General features: G+C 41.9%; 1 protein-coding gene across 3 annotated transcripts in view; it reads right to left on the bottom strand.

Moving 5' to 3' along the window:
- Positions 1-19581, bottom strand: part of aff4 (AF4/FMR2 family, member 4) — a 109582-nt gene that overhangs the window by 43064 nt on the left and 46937 nt on the right. For 2 of the 3 annotated variants that reach the window (XM_063053193.1, XM_063053192.1), the window contains 3 exons: positions 18912-18998; positions 17883-17919; positions 16400-16451 (listed from right to left, as the gene is read on the bottom strand). In XM_063053193.1, the coding sequence (XP_062909263.1) occupies positions 16400-16451; positions 17883-17919; positions 18912-18998 (176 nt within the window). The remainder of the gene's footprint in view (positions 1-16399; positions 16452-17882; positions 17920-18911; positions 18999-19581) is intronic. The other variant, XM_063053194.1, reaches the window with a different exon arrangement.

Raw genomic sequence — 19581 nt, 5'->3', positions numbered from 1 at the left:
CAGGCCAGGCAGCATATATAGGAAGAAGTACAGTTGACGTTTTGGGCCGAGACCCTTCGTCAGGATTAACTGAAAAAAGATAGTAAGAGATTTGAAAGTGGGAGGGGGAGGAGGAGATCCGAAATGATAGAAGACAGGAGGGGGAGGGAAGAAGCTAAGAGCTGGAAAGTTGATTGGCAAAAGGGATACAGAGTTGGAGAAGGGAGAGGATCATGAGACAGGAGGCCTAGGGAGAAAGAAAGGGGGAGGGGAGCCCAGAGGAAGATGGAGAGCAGGCAAGGAGTGATGTGAGAGGGACAGAGAGAGAGGAAAAAAAGGGGGGGGGGAATAAAAATAAATAAGGGATGGGGTAAGAAGGGGAGGAGGGGCATTAACGGAAGTTAGAGAATCAATGTTCATGCCGTCAGGTTGGAGGCTACCCAGATGTTGTTATAAGGTGTTGTTCCTCCAACCTGAGTGTGGCTTCATCTTGACAGTAGAGGCGGCCATGGATTGAATGGGAATGGGACTTGGAATTGGAATTAAAATGGGTGGCCACTGGGAGATCCTGCTTTCTCTGGCGGACAGAGCGTAGGTGTTCAGCGAAACGGTCTCCCAGTCTGCGTCGGGTCTCACCAATATATAGAAGGCCACACTGGGAGCACTGGACGCAGTAAGAGGATGTTATCTAGATTAGAAGATAATTGGAAAAAGGTCGGAAAACTGTGCAGCAATACAAAAAAGATGCAGGAGGAACTCAGCAGGCCAGGCAGCAACTAGGAAAAGAGTACAGTTGATGTTTCGGACCAAAACCCTTTGGCTAGACGGGAGAAAAAACACTGAGTAGATTTAAAAGATGGAAAGATGGAAAGAGAGGAGACAGAAACACAAGGTGATAGGTGAAACCTGGAGGGTAACAGATGAAGTAGAGCTGGGAAGCTGATTGGTGAAAGAGAAAGAAGGCCATGGAAGAAAGAAAAAGGGGGGGGGGGTGGGGGAGGAGCACCAGAGGAAAGAGATAAGGTGAGAGAGAAAAAAGAGGATGGGGGGTGGGCATTACTGGAAGTATGAGAAATCAATGTTCATGCCATCAGGTTAGAGGCTATCCAAAAGGAATATAAAGTGTTGTTCCTCATTATGACAGTGGAGGAGGCCATGGAAAGACATATCAGAATGAGAATAGGAAGTGGAATTAAAATAGGCGGCCACTGGGAGATCCCACTTTTTCAAGTGGACAGAGCGTAGGTACTTGGTGAATCGGGCTCCCAGTCTATGTTGGGTCTCACCAATATACAGGAGGCCACACCGGGAGCACCGAACACAGTACATAACCCAAAAAGACTCACAGGTGAAGCGTCACCTCACGTGGAAGGACTGTTTCGTGCTCTGAATGGTAGTGAGGGAGGAAGTGTAGGGGCAGGTGTAGCACTTGCTCCGCTTGCAAGGATAAATTGCCAGGAGGGAGATCAGTGGGGAGGGACGAATGGACAAGGGAGACACATAAGGAGTGATCCCTGCAGAAAGCAGAAAGTGGGGGGAGGGAAAGATGTGCTTGGTAGTGGGATCCTGTTGGAGGTGGCAGAAGTTTCGGAGAATTGTGTGCAGGACCTGGAGGTTGGTGGGGTGAGAGATGAGGACAAGAGCAACCCTATCCCTGGTAGGGTGGCAGGAGGACGGGGCAAGAGCAGACGTGTGTGAAAATGAAAAGGTGCAGTTGCGGGTAGAGTTGATGGTGGGGGAAGGGAAGCTCTGTTCTTTGCAAAGGAAGGCATCTCCTTCATTCTAGAATGAAAAGCCTCACCCCGACAGTAGATGTGGCGGAGACAGAGGAATTGAGAGAAGGGGATGGCGCTTTTACAAGTAACAGGGTGGGACAAGGTATAGTCCTGGTAGCTGTGGGAATCCATTGGTTTATAATAGACATCAGTGAATAAGTAGAGACAGTGAGATCGAGAAAAGGGAGGGAGGTATCAGAAATGGACCAAGTAAATTTTGAGGGAAGGGTGGAAGTTGAAGGCCAAGTGGATGAAGTCGACTAGTTCAACATGGGTGCAGGAAGCAGCATCAATACAATCGTCAATGTAGCATAGGAAAAGTGCAGGATAGTCACCGCTGTAGGCTTGGAATATATTGTTCCACATAGCCGACAAACAGGCAGGCATAGCTGGGACCCACGTGAGTGCCCATGGCTACCCCTTTTGTTTGAAGGAAATGGGAGGAGCCAAAAGAGAAATTATTTAGAGTGAGGACAAGTTCTGCTAGGTGGAGGAGAATGGAGGTGAAGGGGAACTAGTTAGGTCTGGTGTCCAGAAATAAAAAACGGGAGAGCTTTGAGGCCTTCCTGGTGGGGGATGGAAGTGTCTAGGGACTGGCCATCCATAGTGAAAATATGATGGGGGCAAGGGAACCTGAAATAGATTGTCTTCTCAGAAGGCTGAAAGGGGCAATCTGATAGAAGTATATAAAACTGTACGAAGCATGAATCATGCAGTTTTTACTGCCAAAGTGGAAATGTAAATTACTAGAGGCCACAGCATCAAAGTGAGAGGGGGAAGGTTAATGGAGATTGTGAAGCCAGTGCTTTAAACACAAGAACATAAGAAATAGGAGCAGGAGTAGGCCATCCAGCCCATTGAGCCTGCCCCACCATTCAATAAGATCATGGCTGATCTGTCCGTAAACTCAGCTCCATCTACCTGCCTTTTCCCCATAACCTTTACTATGTAAAAACCTATTTGTTTCTTAAATATATTTAGTGAGGAAGCCTCAACCGCTTCCCTGGGCAGAGAATTCCACAGATTCACCACTCTCTGGGAAAAACAGTTTCTCCTCAACTCTGTCCTAAATCTTCTCCCATGAATCTTGAGGCAATGTCTCCTGGTTCTAGTCTCACCTACCAATGGAAACAACTTTCAAAATCTATCCCTTTCAAAATTTTGTATGTTTCTACAAGATCCCCTCTCATTCTTCTGAACTCCAGAGAGTATAGTCCCAGGCGACTCAATCTCTCCTCATAGGTTAACCCCCTCAGGCCTGGAATCAACCTGGTGAACCTCCTCTGCACTGCCTCCAAAGCCAGTATATCCTTCCTCAAGTAAGGGGACCATTTTAAGTACGGAGACTATTTTAAAGAAATAGTGGAGAGATAAGTGCCTGAAATGTACTGCCAGGGGAAGTGGTTAAAACAACACTAAGAGGCACATGAATAGGAAGACAACTGAGGGATATAAAGCACTTGTAAACAGATATGCAGTTTAAACTGGCATTATGGTCAGCACAGATAATATAGACCAAAGGGCCCATTTCAGTATTACACTGTTCTATGTTCCAACTTCCATCTTATCTCCCTAACCATTAACCTGATGGCATGAACATCGACTTCTCTAACTTCCGCTAATGCCCCACCTCCCCCTCGTACCCCATCTGTTAATTATTTTTATACACACATTCTTTCTCTCACTCTCCTTTTTCTCCCTCTGTCCCTCTGAATATACCCCTTGCCCATCCACTGGTTCCCCCCCCCCCTTGTCTTTCTTCCCGGACCTCCTGTCCCATGATCCTCTCATATCCCTTTTGCCAATCACCTGTCCAGCTCTTGGCTCCATCCCTCCCCCTCCTATCTTCTCCTATCATTTTGGATCTCCCCCTCCCCCTCTCAAATCTCTTACTCACTCTTCCTTCAGTTAGTCCTGACGAAGGGTCTCGGCCTGAAACATCGACTGCACCTCTTCCTAGAGATGCCGCCTGGCCTGCTGCGTTCACCAGCAACTTTGATGTGTGTTACCCTAAACACTCATACTTTCTCTGTTCATTTTTCATCTATAAAATGTATTGTAGCAATCCAATGCTCATCTTTACTAGCATCTCTACAAAACTGTCCTTCCAGATGATGGACTGCGAAGACAGGAGGATTGAGGAGAAACCCATGGCCTACAAAATTATCTTCCAAGTTACACATCAGACTGATTTGGAAATATTGTTGAAGTTTCTAATCTAAGCATACTTTGAAAACTATTTAGTACAAGTATCTTACAATCAGCTTAACTACAAAAAGAGGTGGCCAACTAATCTTAGCCAAGATAGAGGTGCCCACTTCCTGTTGGTGAATATAAAGATTTTGTTACTTCATGTTCATTTCATTACAAGTGGCTTTGTTTTATAAGAACACATTGCAGAAACTATGGATATAGAGAAAAGCAAACATTTTTACAACAAAAATTTCATTTGCCTTGGCTTGTGGAGAACCAAAGGGATGCAGCTTGACTAAGCTTTACTGTTCTAATTATGTTTTTTCTTGCATAACCACACTTAATTTGCGTTTTTCTTGCAGTTGTGTCTCTAATACCATTTAGTCTATCAACCAAAACACTCAAAAACTTCTATAGATGTACCATGGAGAGCATTCTGACAGGCTGCATCACTGTCTGGTACTGGGGGGTGGGGTGTCAACTGCACAGGACGAAAAGAAACTACAGAAAGTCAGCCCCATCTTTGGTACCAGCCTCCATAGTACCCAGGACACGCTGAAGGAGTGGTGCCTCAGAAAAGCAACGTCCATCATTAAAGACCCCCATCACCCAGGGCATGCCCTCCTCTCACTGGTACCATCAGGAAGGTGGTACAGAAGCCTGAAGGCACACACTGAGCAACTGAGGGACAGCTTCTTCCCTTCTGCCATACGATTCTTAAATTGACATTCAACTCATGAACACTACCTCACTTTTTAAGATATATATTGTTTTTGCACCATATTAATCTATTCAATATACATATATAATTACTGTAATTGCTTGACTTATTTCTATATCATGTATTGCATTGTACTGCTAAGTTAACAAAGTCCACGACACATGTAAGTGATAATAAACCTGATTCTGATTCTGCCTGTGATGTAGCTGCAAATAAATTTTTCTCTGCACCTGTGCTTGCATGCACTTGTACATATGATAAGACTTACTTTGACTATAAAGCAGTTGTTAAATTTAAGAAATGCTAAGTTATAAAATGCTTTAAGATATTTTCAACTTTTTTTCTACTTAATACAAGACAGGCAGTGCACATGTTCCTGATAACATCAATGGCACTGAATTAAGAGAGAATCAAGAGCTTCAAGTTGTGTGGAGTCGTTGGATCTGTTTGTTACTTTCTTTGCAGTTTAACCATTATCTACTTGCATATTAAGTTCTTATATGCGTGTAGCAATTTAATATGCTTCATAGTGGCCACAATATGTACAGTCAGCCCTCCTTATCTGCGGGGGATTGGTTCCGGGACCCCCGTGGATACCAAAAACGCGGATGCTCAAGTCCCTTATTTAACCTGGCTCAGTGCGGGTGGACTTTAGGACCCGGGGGAGCTCCAGACCTGCCGCCCGTGGCTGCTGCTGAATCCACAGTGTTTCTGTTCCGTTGACGGACAACGATCACGATTGAAGATAAAGTGGAAATAATAAAACGATCGGAAAGAGGTGAAATGCCATCAGTCATTGGAAAAGCATTCGGCTACAGTCAGTCAACGATCGGAAGAATTTTAAAGGATAAAATGAGAATAACGGAGCATGTGAAAGGCCCTGCCCCGATGAAAGCTACAATTATTACTAAGCAACGCAGTGGTTTAATTATTGAAATACATACGTATCTAAAGTGTTTTATATGCCTGGAAAGGTAAAATACATACTATATACTAAGACAAACGTTTGACTAACTGACGCTAAATAATATGCACCAGATGTACCTGTTCCGACTTACGTACAAATCCGACTTAAAGACTGCCTGGACTTTAAATCATCTCAGATTACTTATAGTACCTAATACAATGTAAATGCTATGTAAATAGTTGTAATACTGTATTGTTTAGGGAATAATGACAAAAAAAAAAGTCCATACATGCTCAAACAATGAGTGCTGGAGAGAGAACTTCCGGGTTTTCCCGCTACGCGATTGGTTGAATCCGCGCATGCGGAACCCGCGGATAAGGAGGGCCGACTGTATATGCAGTTGTTCATTGTGCCTCCTAGTGGTTATATTGGTACAAGCCTGGACACTTCAGGAAGCTTATTTTGGATAAGAGCTCTCTCATTCACCGACTCTTATCTACGAATGGAGCAGTAACAAAAGCTTCCACAATTAAATGCTCCTGGTCCATTTTTACACTTACAAGTGGACTACATTTCTTTAGCAAAAGGTCAAAGATACTCAGATGTACTAGTAATAATAGACAAGTTTTCAAGACGGGTGCAAGCTATTCCAACAAATAAAGCCACTGCCATACACAGAGCAGAAACTCTGATCAAGGATCATTTTCCTAGATGGGGATTGCCATGTCACATCAACTCTGACCAAGGAACACATTTCACTGGGAGTGTTTATCAGGAACTTTGATGACTGATGAACATTGAATGGTCTTTTCATTATCCACCTCACCCAGAAATCAGAACAAGTCAAACAAATGAATGGCACCATCAAACAACAAATAAGTATCATGAGGAAGGTGTACTATGGCCTATGGTTCTTTCTATGCTCTTGTGTAGCATCAGAGTAACGCCAAACAAGAAAACTAAACCAAGTCCATTTGAGGTGGTAACAGGCGACCCTTTGTCCTTGCCAGAAGTTCTCAATCTCAGATGATACATATTATGGCAGACAGTTTAGTTTACTATTGTGTGAAATTAACCCAAACTGTCCAGTCTGTTTCTCAAGAGGATTCTGCCACTTGCAGTGATCCAACAGAAGGAGGACACATGATTCCTGGTGAGTAGACCCTGATTAAGAGCTTGATGGGGAGGTCCTTATGAACACAGCGATAAAAGTGGAAGGCAAAAGTAAGTGGGTACATGTAAGCCACCAATAGTACCCAATAAGGACAACAAGCACTGTGGTGAAAGTGGTAGTAACCTCTTGACCCAGTGCCTATGCTGCTGGGCTACAGTGAGCAAATCATATAAACATCCAGAAAACTTCAAGTAAATTTACAACTACTTGACTTATGAAATTTATTCTAATATTATTTATTTTTGTCATTATTATTTAGGAACAATAACCTCCACCGAACCTTTCTTGTAGCTGCTTATCAGACTTGCAAAACAGCAAGGAGGAATTTTAGACCATTTTTCCCAGGCAAAACTGTTTCAGTTCATCAATACTTCAGGGATACCTTGCATGAACAGCCCTCTTCAGGTCGTGCTACAGCATCTCAATTGGGTTAAGGTCTGAATTCCAAACCACAAACGTTCTTCTTTTCAAACCAGTCTGTTATTGATTTACTCTTGTGTTTCAGGTCATTGTCTTGTTGCATTATCCAACTTCTACTAAAGCACCCTGACATTCTCCTGTAAAGTGCCTTGACACAATTTTGAATTCTTTGGCATTAACGACTGCAAGCTGTCCAGGCCCCAAGGCAGCAAAGTAGCCCCAAACTATCATTCTCCTTTCACTATGCTTCACAGTTGGGATGAGTTTTTGGTGTTGGTGCCCTTTTTCCTCCAAATACTTCTGCCAAAAAGTTCAACTTTTGTCTCATCTGTCAACAGAGCATTGTCCCAGATGTGTGGAACATCCAGATGTTCTTTTGCAAACTTGAGACCCATAGCAATGTTTTTTTCTGGAGAGCAGTGGTTTCCTCTGAGGTGTTCTTCCATGAACACCATTCCTGTTCAGTGTTTTTCTTATATTGGACACATGGAGACTTTAGCAAGTTCTAGGGATTTCTGCAGGTCTTTTGTTGTTACCCTTTAGTTGTTTCTCACCTCCTTCAGCACTGCATATTGTGCTCTTTGGTGTGATCTTTGCAGGACGACCACTCCCAGGGAGAGTAGCAACAGTACTGAATTTTCTCTAGTTGTAGATAATCAGACATTTTATGAGAAATGCAGAAAACCGGGGAATTGCAAAGGGTTCACAATCATCTTCTTGCAAGTCTATGTGTAATAATATCTCCTCTCACTGACTATCAACACTGGCACACCTTAGCCTACTGCTTCTATTCTCTCTATATAGCCATGACTGTGTGGCTACTGATAGCTCAAAAGCCATCTATAAATTTGATGATCATACAACCAATGTTAGCAGAATCTAAGCTGGAGACGAGATATACCAGCTTGCTGAGTGCTTCAGCAGCAACAACCTTGCACTCAACGCCAGTAAGACTGAACAGCTGATTGTGGACTTCAGAAAAGTGCACGGCGAGGGAACACAAACCAATCTTCATAGAGGGATCAAAAGTAAAGAGAGCGAGCAATTTCAAGTTCCTGGGTATCAAGATCTCGGAGGATCTAATTTGGTTGCAGCTATAAAGAAGGCAAGACAGTGGCTTCATTTCATTAGGGTTTTGAAGAGATTTGGTTTGTCACCTAAAACACTCAAAAACTTCTACAGATGTACCATTGAGAGCATTCTGAAAGGGTGCATCACCGTCTGGCATGGGGGCAGCGCTACTGCACAGGACCAAAAGCTACAGAAAGCTCCAAGATTCGTCAACTCCATCTTGGTACTGGCCCACGTAGTCTTCAAGACATCAAGGAGTGGTGCCTCAGAAAGGCGGTATCCATCATTAAGGACCTCATCACCCTCTTCTCATTGTTACCGTCAGGAAGGAGATATAGGAACCCTCTGCCATCCAATTTCTAAATGAATATTGAACACTACCTCACTTTGTTTCTGTTTTTGCACTACTTTTAATTTAAGATACAAATATATTTAATGCAATTGATTGTTTTTTTAATATTATCATGTGTTCCATTGTACTGCTGCCAGGTTAACAAATTTTACAACAGATGGCAGTAATGTTAAACCCAGTTCTGACTTTAGCTTAGACTTCTGCACAGTGCTATGTACAATGAGCATGTCTTCCACATATCACCTTAAGCCAGATCATTTATGAAAATAATCAGCACGATTTAAGAAATATCGTATCTGACCCGATTCATGGGATATATCTGCATCTAATGTTCATGACAAAGCTCTTAAATCTTTTCAAGTGTTCACTATAAAACCATGGTACCCTGTGCATTCAATTTTACTTGAATACACAAGGTACCATTTGAGTAGAGTATGGTCCTAAATGGGGTAATGATCCTGAAATTTCCATTAGAAGAACATCACAATTCAACAAAGCTCCTGGCAAGTACTAAGAGATTGCCTACATTCATGGAACAATATGTACTTTATATGCGGAAATGGAGCCTAGACCTCTCTTCCAAGTAATTGGTTAGGATCTTACTATTCAGAGTATCTTTTCCTTAAGCACAGATCATAAGATATATGAGCAGAATTAAGCCACATAGCCATTGCGTCTGCTCTGCCATTTCATCATCAATGATCCATTTTTTTCTCTTAGCCCTAACCTCCTGCATTCCCTTCATGCTTTGACCAATCAAGAATCTATCAACCTCTGCCTTAAATATACCTCAGGACTTAGCCTCCACACATTCAACACTCTCTGGCTAAAGAAATTCCTCCACATCTCCATTCTAAAAGGACACCCCTCTATTCTGAGGCTATGTCCTCTGGTCTTAGACTCTCCCACCATAGAAAAAATATTTATTCCATCAAGGCCTTTCACCATTTGATAGGTTTCAATGAGGTCAGCCCTCATTCTTTTGAATTCCAGTGAATACAGGCCCAGATACTTCATATGACAACTCATTCAAACCTGGAATCATTTTCGTGAGCCTCCTTTGAACCCTCTCCAATTTCAGCACATCCTTTCTAAGAGAAGGAGCCCAAAACTGCTCACCATACTCCAAGTGAGGTCTCACCAGTGCTTTATAAAGTCTCAACATTACATCCTTGCTTTTATATTCTAGTCCTCTTGAAATGAATGCTAACATCACATTTGCCTTCCTCACCAGACTCAACCTGCAAATTAACCTCTAGGGAATCCTGCACAAGGACTCCCAAGTCCCCTTGCACCTCAGCTTTAGTATTTCCTAAATGGAGAGAAAATACAAAGTGCATGGCCATATATTTCCCATCACTGTATTCCATCTGCCACTTTTGTTCATTCTTCTAATTTGTCCAAATCCTCTTCTTCCTCAAAACTACCTGTCCCTCTACCCATCTTCGTTTCATCTGCAAACTTTGCAACAAAGATATCAATTCCATCATTCAAATCCTTAACATATAATGTGAAAAGAATCTGCCCCATACAGACCCTGTGGAACACTAGTTGCTGGCAGCCAACCAGAAAAGGCTGCCTTTATTACCACTCTTTGCTTCCTGCATCACCCACTGCTTTATCCATGTTAGAACCTTTCCTATAATACCATGGGCTTGTAGCTGGTTAAGCAGCCTCATATGTGACCTTGTCAAAGGCCTTCTGAAAATCCAAGTACACATCAACTAGTTCTCCTTTGTCTATCCTGCTTGTTATTTCTTCAAAGAATTCCAAAAGTTTTCTCAAGTAAGATTTTCCCTTGAGAAACTATGCTGACGAAGGCCTATTTTATCGTGTGCCTCCAAGTACCCTGAAACCACATCCTTAACAATTGACTCCAACATCTTCCCATCCACTGCAGTCAGACTAACTGGCCTATAATTTCCTTCATTCTGCCTCTCTTGCCTTCTTGAACACTGGAATGACATTTGCAATTTTCCAGTCTTCCAGAACCATTCCAGAATCTTGTGATTCTTGAATGATCATTACCAATGCCTCCACAATCTCTTCAGCCACCTTGTTCAGAACCCTAGGGTGTACACCACCTGGTCCAGTTGACTTACCTACCTTCAGACATTTCAATTTCCCAAGAACTTTCTCCCTAGTAATTGCAACTTCACACACACTCATGACACCTGGAACATCCATCATACTGCTAGCGTCTTCTACATTGAAGGCTGATGCACAGTACTTACTCAGTTCATCTGCCATTTCCTTAATCCCACCCCCCCCCATTACTACCTCCCTAGCATCATTTTCCAGCAGTTTGATATCCACTCTCACCTCTCTTTTACACTATGTACCTGAAGAAACCTTTGGTATCCTCTTTAATATTACTGGCTAGCTTAATTTCGTATTCAACCTTCACCTTCTTAATGACTTTTTAAAGTTGAGTTCTGTTGGTATTTGAAAGCTTCCCAATCCTCCAACTTCCCACTAATTTTTGCTCCATTATATGCTCCCTCCTTGGCTTTTATGTTGGCTTTGACTTCTCTTGTTAGCCATGGTTGTGTCAACTTGCCTTTAGAATAGCTCTTCCTCTTTGGGATGTATACAGTATATCATGTGCCTTCCAAATTGCTTCCAGAAATTCCAGCCATTGCTGCTCTGGAATCATCCCTGCCAGTGTTTTTTCCCCCCAATCAATTTTGGCCAATGCCTCTGTCATGGCTCTGCAATTCCTTTTACTCCACTTTAACACTGATACATCTGACTTTAGCTTCTCCTTCTCAAATTTCAAGGTGAATTCAATCATATTATGTTCACTTCCCCTGCCCCCCCACCCAAAGTTTCTTTACCTTAAGCTCTATAATCAATTTTGGTTCATTGCACAACACCCAATCGAGAACAGCCGATTCCCTAGTAGGCTCACCCACAAACTGCTCTAAAAAGCCATCTTGTAGGCATTCTGGAAATTCCCCCTCTTGGAATCTAGCACGAATCTGATTTTGCCAATCTACCTACATATTGAAATCCCTCATGACTATTTTAAGTATTGTCCTTGCTACAAGACATACACACACTTACCTTTACCTCCCGAGTATAGAAGTAAATGAGCCATATCAGAAGGAGAACGCTTTGCATTTCCATTTTATGGTGTTGCAAGGAGTAATAAGATTAAAAATGCTGCTGCAGCCTTAGGAAAGTTAAGAAATGCCACTATGAAGCCTTGTCATAAGTAACAACAGAAATGGTCACCATGCGCAAGATGGGTCTTCAAAATCATATGGTATTAGATCTTCTCTTATCAGATATGTAAGCACAACACTCCTTCCCTATAACTACACGTTCCCCCTTAACTGCCAAGTCTGAAGACAACTAATTTGGTCAGTCATATCTGTAAAGACATAAAATACATCTGATGGATGGAATTTCTTTGATAAGATTCATTTAAGGCTTAGAAACTGGAGTTATTCAATATTACAGGTCATATTATTCGTACTAATATGCCTCATCACAATGTACTTATTGTTTTGCTTGTTTAAAGGAAATAAGTGTAGGGGGTCTCTTCTTTGTATGTTAAATTTAAAATGGCTTCTTTGTTATGTTAATCTTTTAAATTGCTGCGTATGTGGATTAAAATGGCTTCTATGTTATGTTAAATGCTGAGAAAGTCTCTGGCTAGACATTTGCTTGGGTTATACAGACAGCAGGGTGCTATTAGCTAATGGGTGTTCATGTTATCATTTCTTGGGGTGATAATGCTGTCTCATATGACTGGGAATGGGGTTTTTGGCGGGGAGTCGGAGGAGAGACGGGGAGGATGACGGATGTGCGGGGGTTTTTGGCGGGGAGTCGGAGGAGAGACGGGGAGGACGACGGACGTGCAGAAAGGCTCCGGTTGATCACTCTGAGTGGTCCCGAGCCGTGAGCTGATGAGGTCCGGGTGGTCCCGAGCTGTGAGTCGTGAGTCGACGGGGTCCGGGTGGTCGCCAGGAATTTCTGAGCTCCAACTTGTGAACAAAGAACTTGGACTTTGATAAGTCTGGCGCCTTTTTTTTTCCCATTACTTCCTTTACTGTATCGAACTTATATAAATTTCATAGACTTAGTAATATCTATAAAGTGTACTTGGTAAACTGTATTGTGTGTGCTGGCTAATGATTGATGTTTAGGATTGATTCGGGTGGCAGTGGTACAGCAACCGACCCAGCGGGAAGCGTTCAGGCCGGTGCCGGGCGGGATTTCCCCTAGACAAATACCAGCCAATATAGCTGAGCGTTACAAGTGGGGGCTACCGTTCTGGATTTGGATTTTCGGTAAAGCTATAATAGTCACCGTGTTAAGTAGTACGAAGATGAATCCAGATAAGATTGTAAGTTGGTGTGAATTAGAGGATGTACTGGTGAATCATGCGCGTGTGCTAAGTGGGATGGATTTCTGCATTTCGGGAGATGTACTAGTGCGAGGGTTGAGTTTGATTAAAAGGTATTGGGCAGGTAGAACTTATAGCTAGAAGGTGTGGGAAAGAAGTGGAGTCCAGCTGGGTGTTGGTTCGGACCAGTGCCGACATCATGACGTTGGAACTACCAGCGACAGTCCATGTCCAGGGGGAGGCAGGGCCGTGGGGTCTCCACACCCTCCCGGAGGACGAAAGTGAGGAGGTGCCAGAGGAGGAGCTAGATGAGGCCCCAGGGGAGGTGCCAGTAGCCAGGGGTGGAGGGTTAGAGTGGGAAGTCTTGGCCAGGCCCTGCCCCCCAGTTAGGGGTGAGACCTCCGAGTTAGCAGCTGCCATTACCTCCCTGGTGAGAAGGGTCGAGGGGCCCCGCCCGAAGCTGAGAATTTTCTCAGGAGCCACACCCACCCCAGAAGGGGAGGACGACTATGAGGTATGGATTGAGAATACGACCCAGTTGATAGAGGCGTGATCAGTTTCGGATGAGGAAGAGAGACAGCGATTGGTGGAAAGTTTGAGGGGTGGGGCGGGGCGGGGCGGCCAGTGTAGTCCGCGAGCTGACAGTGGAACGGCCCTTGGCTTCCCTGTTGGAGTGTTTGGACGCTTCGGAGCAAGTGTTTGGACTGTCAGGAGATCCCTGGGGACTTTTAGCGGAGTTTCAAAACATGGGGCAGGGAAGAGGGGAAAGCTCTGATAATACATTTTCCGGCTGGAAGGAAGGCTTACAGGGTTGCGACGCCGAGGGGTAGTGAAGGCGGACGAAGTGGCGAAGTCAGATATGTAACAGTCCCCGTGAGGGTGAGTGTCCGACAGGTAGGCCCGGGCTGTCTGAACCGGAAGAGTCAGCAGAGGAAGTACAGAGGTCTCAGAGGAGTAGGCACCCCCCGGAGAGGTTGATTTACACAGCGCCCGGAGAACAGGGTGTGACCTCTACAGCCCTGGGAAGTTATGTCACTGCTTTATGCACCTGGGTTGGGTTTTGTGTTTTGCAAGGAGCACTGGTGAACCCTGTTAACGTCATGAGGGCATGACTTTTGTTTGGTGGGGGGAGAGTGTAGGGGGTCTCTTCTTTGTATGTTAAATTTTAAATGGCTTCTTTGTTATGTTAATCTTTTAAATTGCTGCGTATGTGGATTAAAATGGCTTCTATGTTATGTTAAATGCTGAGAAAGTCTCTGGCTAGACATTTGCTTGGGTTATACAGACAGCAGGGTGCTATTAGCCAATAGGTGTTCATGTTATCACTTCTTGGGGTGATAATGCTGTCTCATATGACTAGGAACGGGGGTTTTTGGCGGGGAGTTGGAGGAGAGATGAGGAGGACGGCGGACATGCAGAAAGGCTCCGGTCGATCACGCTGGGTGGTCCCGAGCCGCGAGCTGACGGGGTCCGGGTGGTCGCCAGGAATTTCTGAGCTCCAACTTGTGCACAAAGAACTTGGACTTTGATAAGTCTGGCGCCTTTTTTTTCCCCATTACTTCCTTTTCTGTATCGAACTTACATAAATTTCATAGACTTAGTAATATCTATTAAGTGTACTTGGTAAACCGTACTGTGTGTGCTGGCTGATGACTGATGTTTGGGATCAATTCGGGTTGCAGTGGTGTAGCAACTGACCCAGCGGGCAGCGTCCAGGCCGGTGCCGGGCAGGATTTCCCCTAGACATATACCAGCCAATATAGCTGACCGTTACATAAGTAATAGAATAGTAAAAACTTGCACAGTATGCCTACTGATCTGCCTAACAATGACATAATACTATGAATACTTTGAAGAATAGATACCCTTTGCTATTTCCTATCTTAGGTAGATCTTGATTATTTTATACTTAACATACATGTCAGTTTTTCTGCTTCTGAATTTTCAGATGCAATAATTCTAAATGTGTGATTTAGAATCAAAGTTGGATTCATCTGTGTAATTGTTATTTTCTTTGCAGGTTAACAATTACTTGTTCATATTTTAAGTACTTCTTATATACATACAACAGATTAATATGCTTCCTATGGCCACAGTATGTATACGCAGTTGTTCAATATGTCCCCTGGTGGTTACATTGGTACAATTCTGGGATGTTCTGAAAACCTCTCGGTGCTGCATTATTTGAATAAGAGCTCTTTCATTATCTATGAATTAGAATTGAATTTCCCTTATCAATTTAGTATAAAAGGAGCTGCATGAGTTTTTTTTTTGCTTCTACCTCCCTTTGCTTAGCTGACCTCTACCACTGTCAGTTTGAATTTTCCTTTGTTCTATCAAAGACAATCGTGAAGCAACAAGTTTTGTGCATCTTTTCTACCTACTGCAGGAATTTTGTATTAAAACATAAGAACCCACAGAGTGGACATCGCCTGCATTGATTGAACCACGTAGACCCCATGGCCAAGAATTCACACTGGTGTCTCTACTTACTCAGAAATCTGGCATGTCCCCTTTGACCCTCACAAACTTTTACAGATGCACCACAGAAGGCATCTATCTGAATGCTTCATAGCTTGGTACGGCAACTGGACTGCAAGAAACAGCAGAGTTGTGGACACAGCTCAGCCATCATTGAAACCAGCCTCTCTTCATGAACACTGTTTACACCTTGCTGTCTCAGTAAGCAGCCATTATAATCAAAGACCCCATCCACCCTGGATATTCTCTTTTTCTCTCCCTCCCATTGAGCAGGAAAACAAGCCTGAAAGCATGAACCAGTGTCAAAGACAACTTCTATCCCATTGTGAGAAGACTATGAATGATCCCCAGTGTAATGAAGACAGGCTCTTTGATCTCTCAGTCTCTCACGTTATAGCCTTGCAGCTTATTGTCCGAACTGTACTTTTTCTATAAATGTAACACTTTATTCTGTATTATTATTGCTTTCCCTTTATATATCTCAATGCACTGATATGAAGCAATCTGCCTGAATGTACACAAGACACATTTTTCACTGTACCTCTGAACCTGGATGAATTTACCAGTTCTCATTTCGCATATCAACAATAGATTCAGAACTAATGCTGGTGCACATCTAATTCTGTGTCAATACCCAAATAAAGCAACATATATAGAGAAAAATCAATTCTTAACCAGAAACCACAGCATTACATTTCCCTTTCACCACCTGCATACTCCCAAAACAATGAGCACAATATCAGGTTCAACAAGAAAGCACCAAATGAAGTAGTATTGCTGACATCACACACCCAATTTCACAGATTCACACCCAAATTAGATTTCACTGAACTCTATTGCTCCTGCTGAAGAACAAACAGGTAATAAATGCTCTACCCCTATGTACATTGAATTTGAAAATCTGATTTATGATTGCTTCAATGTGCATACAAAAGGCATTTTACAAAGGGCAGCAAAATGAAAATTACTTACCATTTTGCTTGAGGATGAGTGGAGGTTGACTTCGGTGCTGAATTGTACCTCTCTGCAATTAAAATCTCATTATTAAAATATTTTTCAATGGCCAAAAATTTAGGCCTATTATGTGCAATAACATTGCACACATTTTGTAAGACAAAACCTCCATTAGTCAGAATAAGTACACCTGGACAGTGGATGATCTGTGCTCAATTGATGCTGGTACAATAAAAATGGCATCAGTAAACTTTGAAGATACTTTTCACTTCAAACAGTTCTCATTTAACTTCTAAGGAGTGTTTGATGGCTGTGGGCCTGTGGTCACTGGACTTAAGAATAACGAAAGTGATCTCAGTGAAACCTACTGAATATCTGAAGGCCTAGATAGAGTGAAGAGAATGTTTGCATTAGCAGGAGTCCAGAAAGAATGCACAGCCTTAGAATATAAGGATGTTCATTTAGAACAGAGATGAGGAGGAAGTTCTTAATCAGTGGGTGGTGAATCTGTTGAGTTCATTGTCATAGATATCTGTGGAGATCAGGAAGGGCGTGAAAGGTAATAGGGGGAAAGCAGGAGAATGAGACGGAGGGAGAAAATAAATCAGCCAAGATTGAATAGCAGAACAGACTTGGAGTGAATAGCTTATTTCTGCTCCTACAGCTTATGGTCATTCAGATACTATCCAGTGACTCTTGCTTTGTAGCCACTGTTCGTGATCCAATTGTCTTGCTGTTGCAAAGCTGCCGAACGAGATTATATTAAGAGGGTGAAAGCTGTCAATACAGATAGGCAGTCAACTTGAAGTGCAACAGGACAGGGTTTATGCAACCTGATTTAACAAGAAAGGAGAATTAGTGGAATCAGGATTGGCGGGGTGCTGGTAATCTTAAGTGGAAAAAAGCAACACATTTGGTCTTCCCCAGCCTTTTATCATGGAAGGAAAGCAATATTTTAGAAACTTGACTAACTATATGGTGATATTAAAAGTGTGGTGCACAAAGTGAACCCAGCTGAAGAGATTTAGAATAGAGTCAAGAACAATGCACTTCCAGCTTTCACTACCATGGGCTTTTCATTAATTCATCATTATGGTGAAAAACAATGTTTCATACAAAATTTCAAAAGTTGCTCAACTCTTTGTTTATGTATCTCCTAAAAGATAGGTTTAATGACCATGAACCAACATTTTTTTTTTGTTCACATGTAGGCATCTACTTCAAAATGAAGAAAAGCAGGCTGAGTTTATATGTAGTTCCGTAATGACAGGTCTATTTCTGATATTTGTGGTTGCAAAATGCAAGTACATTATCTGATTACTGTCTACCTTCTCTCAAAAGAAGAAATTAAAATTCACGTTCAATGCCCGTTTAGGTAAGGTAAAAAGAAACTCTACCTACTTCATTGACCTTAGTAAGTCAGATGATACAAATTTCTACTGAAAGGAAAGTCACACCACATAATGAAAGAAATTCATTGTAAATAGCTTTAAATACTTACTCTGCCCTTGTACACTGTAGTTAACATGCTGAGATTCCTAAAAAAATAAAAGACAATATAAAATATGAAATGTACCACAACAATAATGGACTGGAAATGGAACAAACTCCTCTTCGACTCCTTGATTTGCTGGCTATTAAAATGTTAGTAAATTTTCAGAATGCACTTTACCTTCAAATTCATATACATTTTGCAATTTTACTCATACAGGCTGTAAACAATTCTGGAGGCACAGCAACAATTTAAGGTTACTCACCACCTTGGTGAGAAATATTTTCTACACTCACCAACATGAACTTTCCACTCACCAAAATCTGTTAATTGATTGTTAGTCAGAGAACCTGAATCTTAAGAGTTAAAATGAACTTTTGATGCGGCTAAGAATCTTGTGGTTAGGGAAGAACAGCTACAGGTCAAACAAAGGATCAGATGCAGCATGAAAACAAAGAAAAATGGAGAGAAGAAACACCACAGTTAATTCTAAGCTACAATATTTTTTTCAACCTGCTAAAGATGGAAAGTAGCAGAAATCATTCAAGCTAATTACTGATTTACCTTTATACTCCATGCATTTTAAGTATAAATATAAATGAATACAAACGATATTTAAAATTAATGCTTTCTGCAGTCAAGTATTAGTACAAATATTTAAATCTGTTGACATATTGTGCCTCAACTTGGGTATGAATATTTTCTATCAAGAGCTGTTCAAAATTACACAATGTCTGATTTAAGCACATTCAATTTGAAAGACCGCATGGTTAGATTAAATACTGACAGGCTGCATGCAAAATATTTCCCACTAGAGAGGATACAAATATACCAAAGTTAATGCCAATTGTGAATTCCTCTGTAATGGTTTGAAACATACTGATCTTTTGATATTTCTTCTCTTTCATCTTCCAATCACAAGCTTGTATCTACATTACTTCTTTCCTTGACTACATCATACAACCTCTCTTCTTATATCCCTTAGTTGATTCCAAATTCAAATATTCCATTTCTGTAGAGGTAAATGCAGACACCCACCTTTGTTGGAAATGGAAATTTTGATGGCTCAGCTTTGCATGGTGTATGAATTGCTGTCAGTGGTGGTGGCCAGGAGTGAGTCATTTCCTGTAGCACGCAGAATGCATTGGGTCAGAATTTTACTCTACGTTGGATGCTTCCACAGTAATAAGCTATTTTAAGTTGTTTCATTTTAAATATTAACGCCAGTTAGAAGTTCAGTATTCTAGAACTTAATTTGTAGTATTTAATTCTACAACCACATATTTCATTGCAAATTCTTGTTGGTCATTTTTATGTTGAAAACTGGTACATGTATTAATTTCTAATTACCACCCCCACCATCAACAAGTGTTGCTGGTGCAATCCTACAATATGAATTTGCATCGTGGTTCCAATGTTTGTAAAGAAAATATTGAAAAGACTTTTAATTTATGCATGAACTAATAAATCAATTACCCCTTAGATCACACTTGGCCTTTGACTTGATCATGTAGATCAACCAACAAATTCAGAATACTTCATACGGTTGAACACATTTCATTTTAGATCCACAATCTTAAATAAACTGAACTGCATTTCTACTATATGGATTGAAACAGAGCACATTTATGATAGAACATAAGAACATAGGAAAAGCATACTATTATAATTAACAAATACTTACTTTCCGTTCTTTCCACCCATTTTG

Source organism: Mobula hypostoma, chromosome 7 (genome assembly GCF_963921235.1).
Source record: "Mobula hypostoma chromosome 7, sMobHyp1.1, whole genome shotgun sequence".
Classification (NCBI taxonomy): Eukaryota; Metazoa; Chordata; class Chondrichthyes; order Myliobatiformes; family Myliobatidae; genus Mobula; species Mobula hypostoma.
The sequence above is the reverse complement of the archived record's forward strand: the minus strand, read 5'-3'. Positions and strand labels throughout refer to the sequence as shown.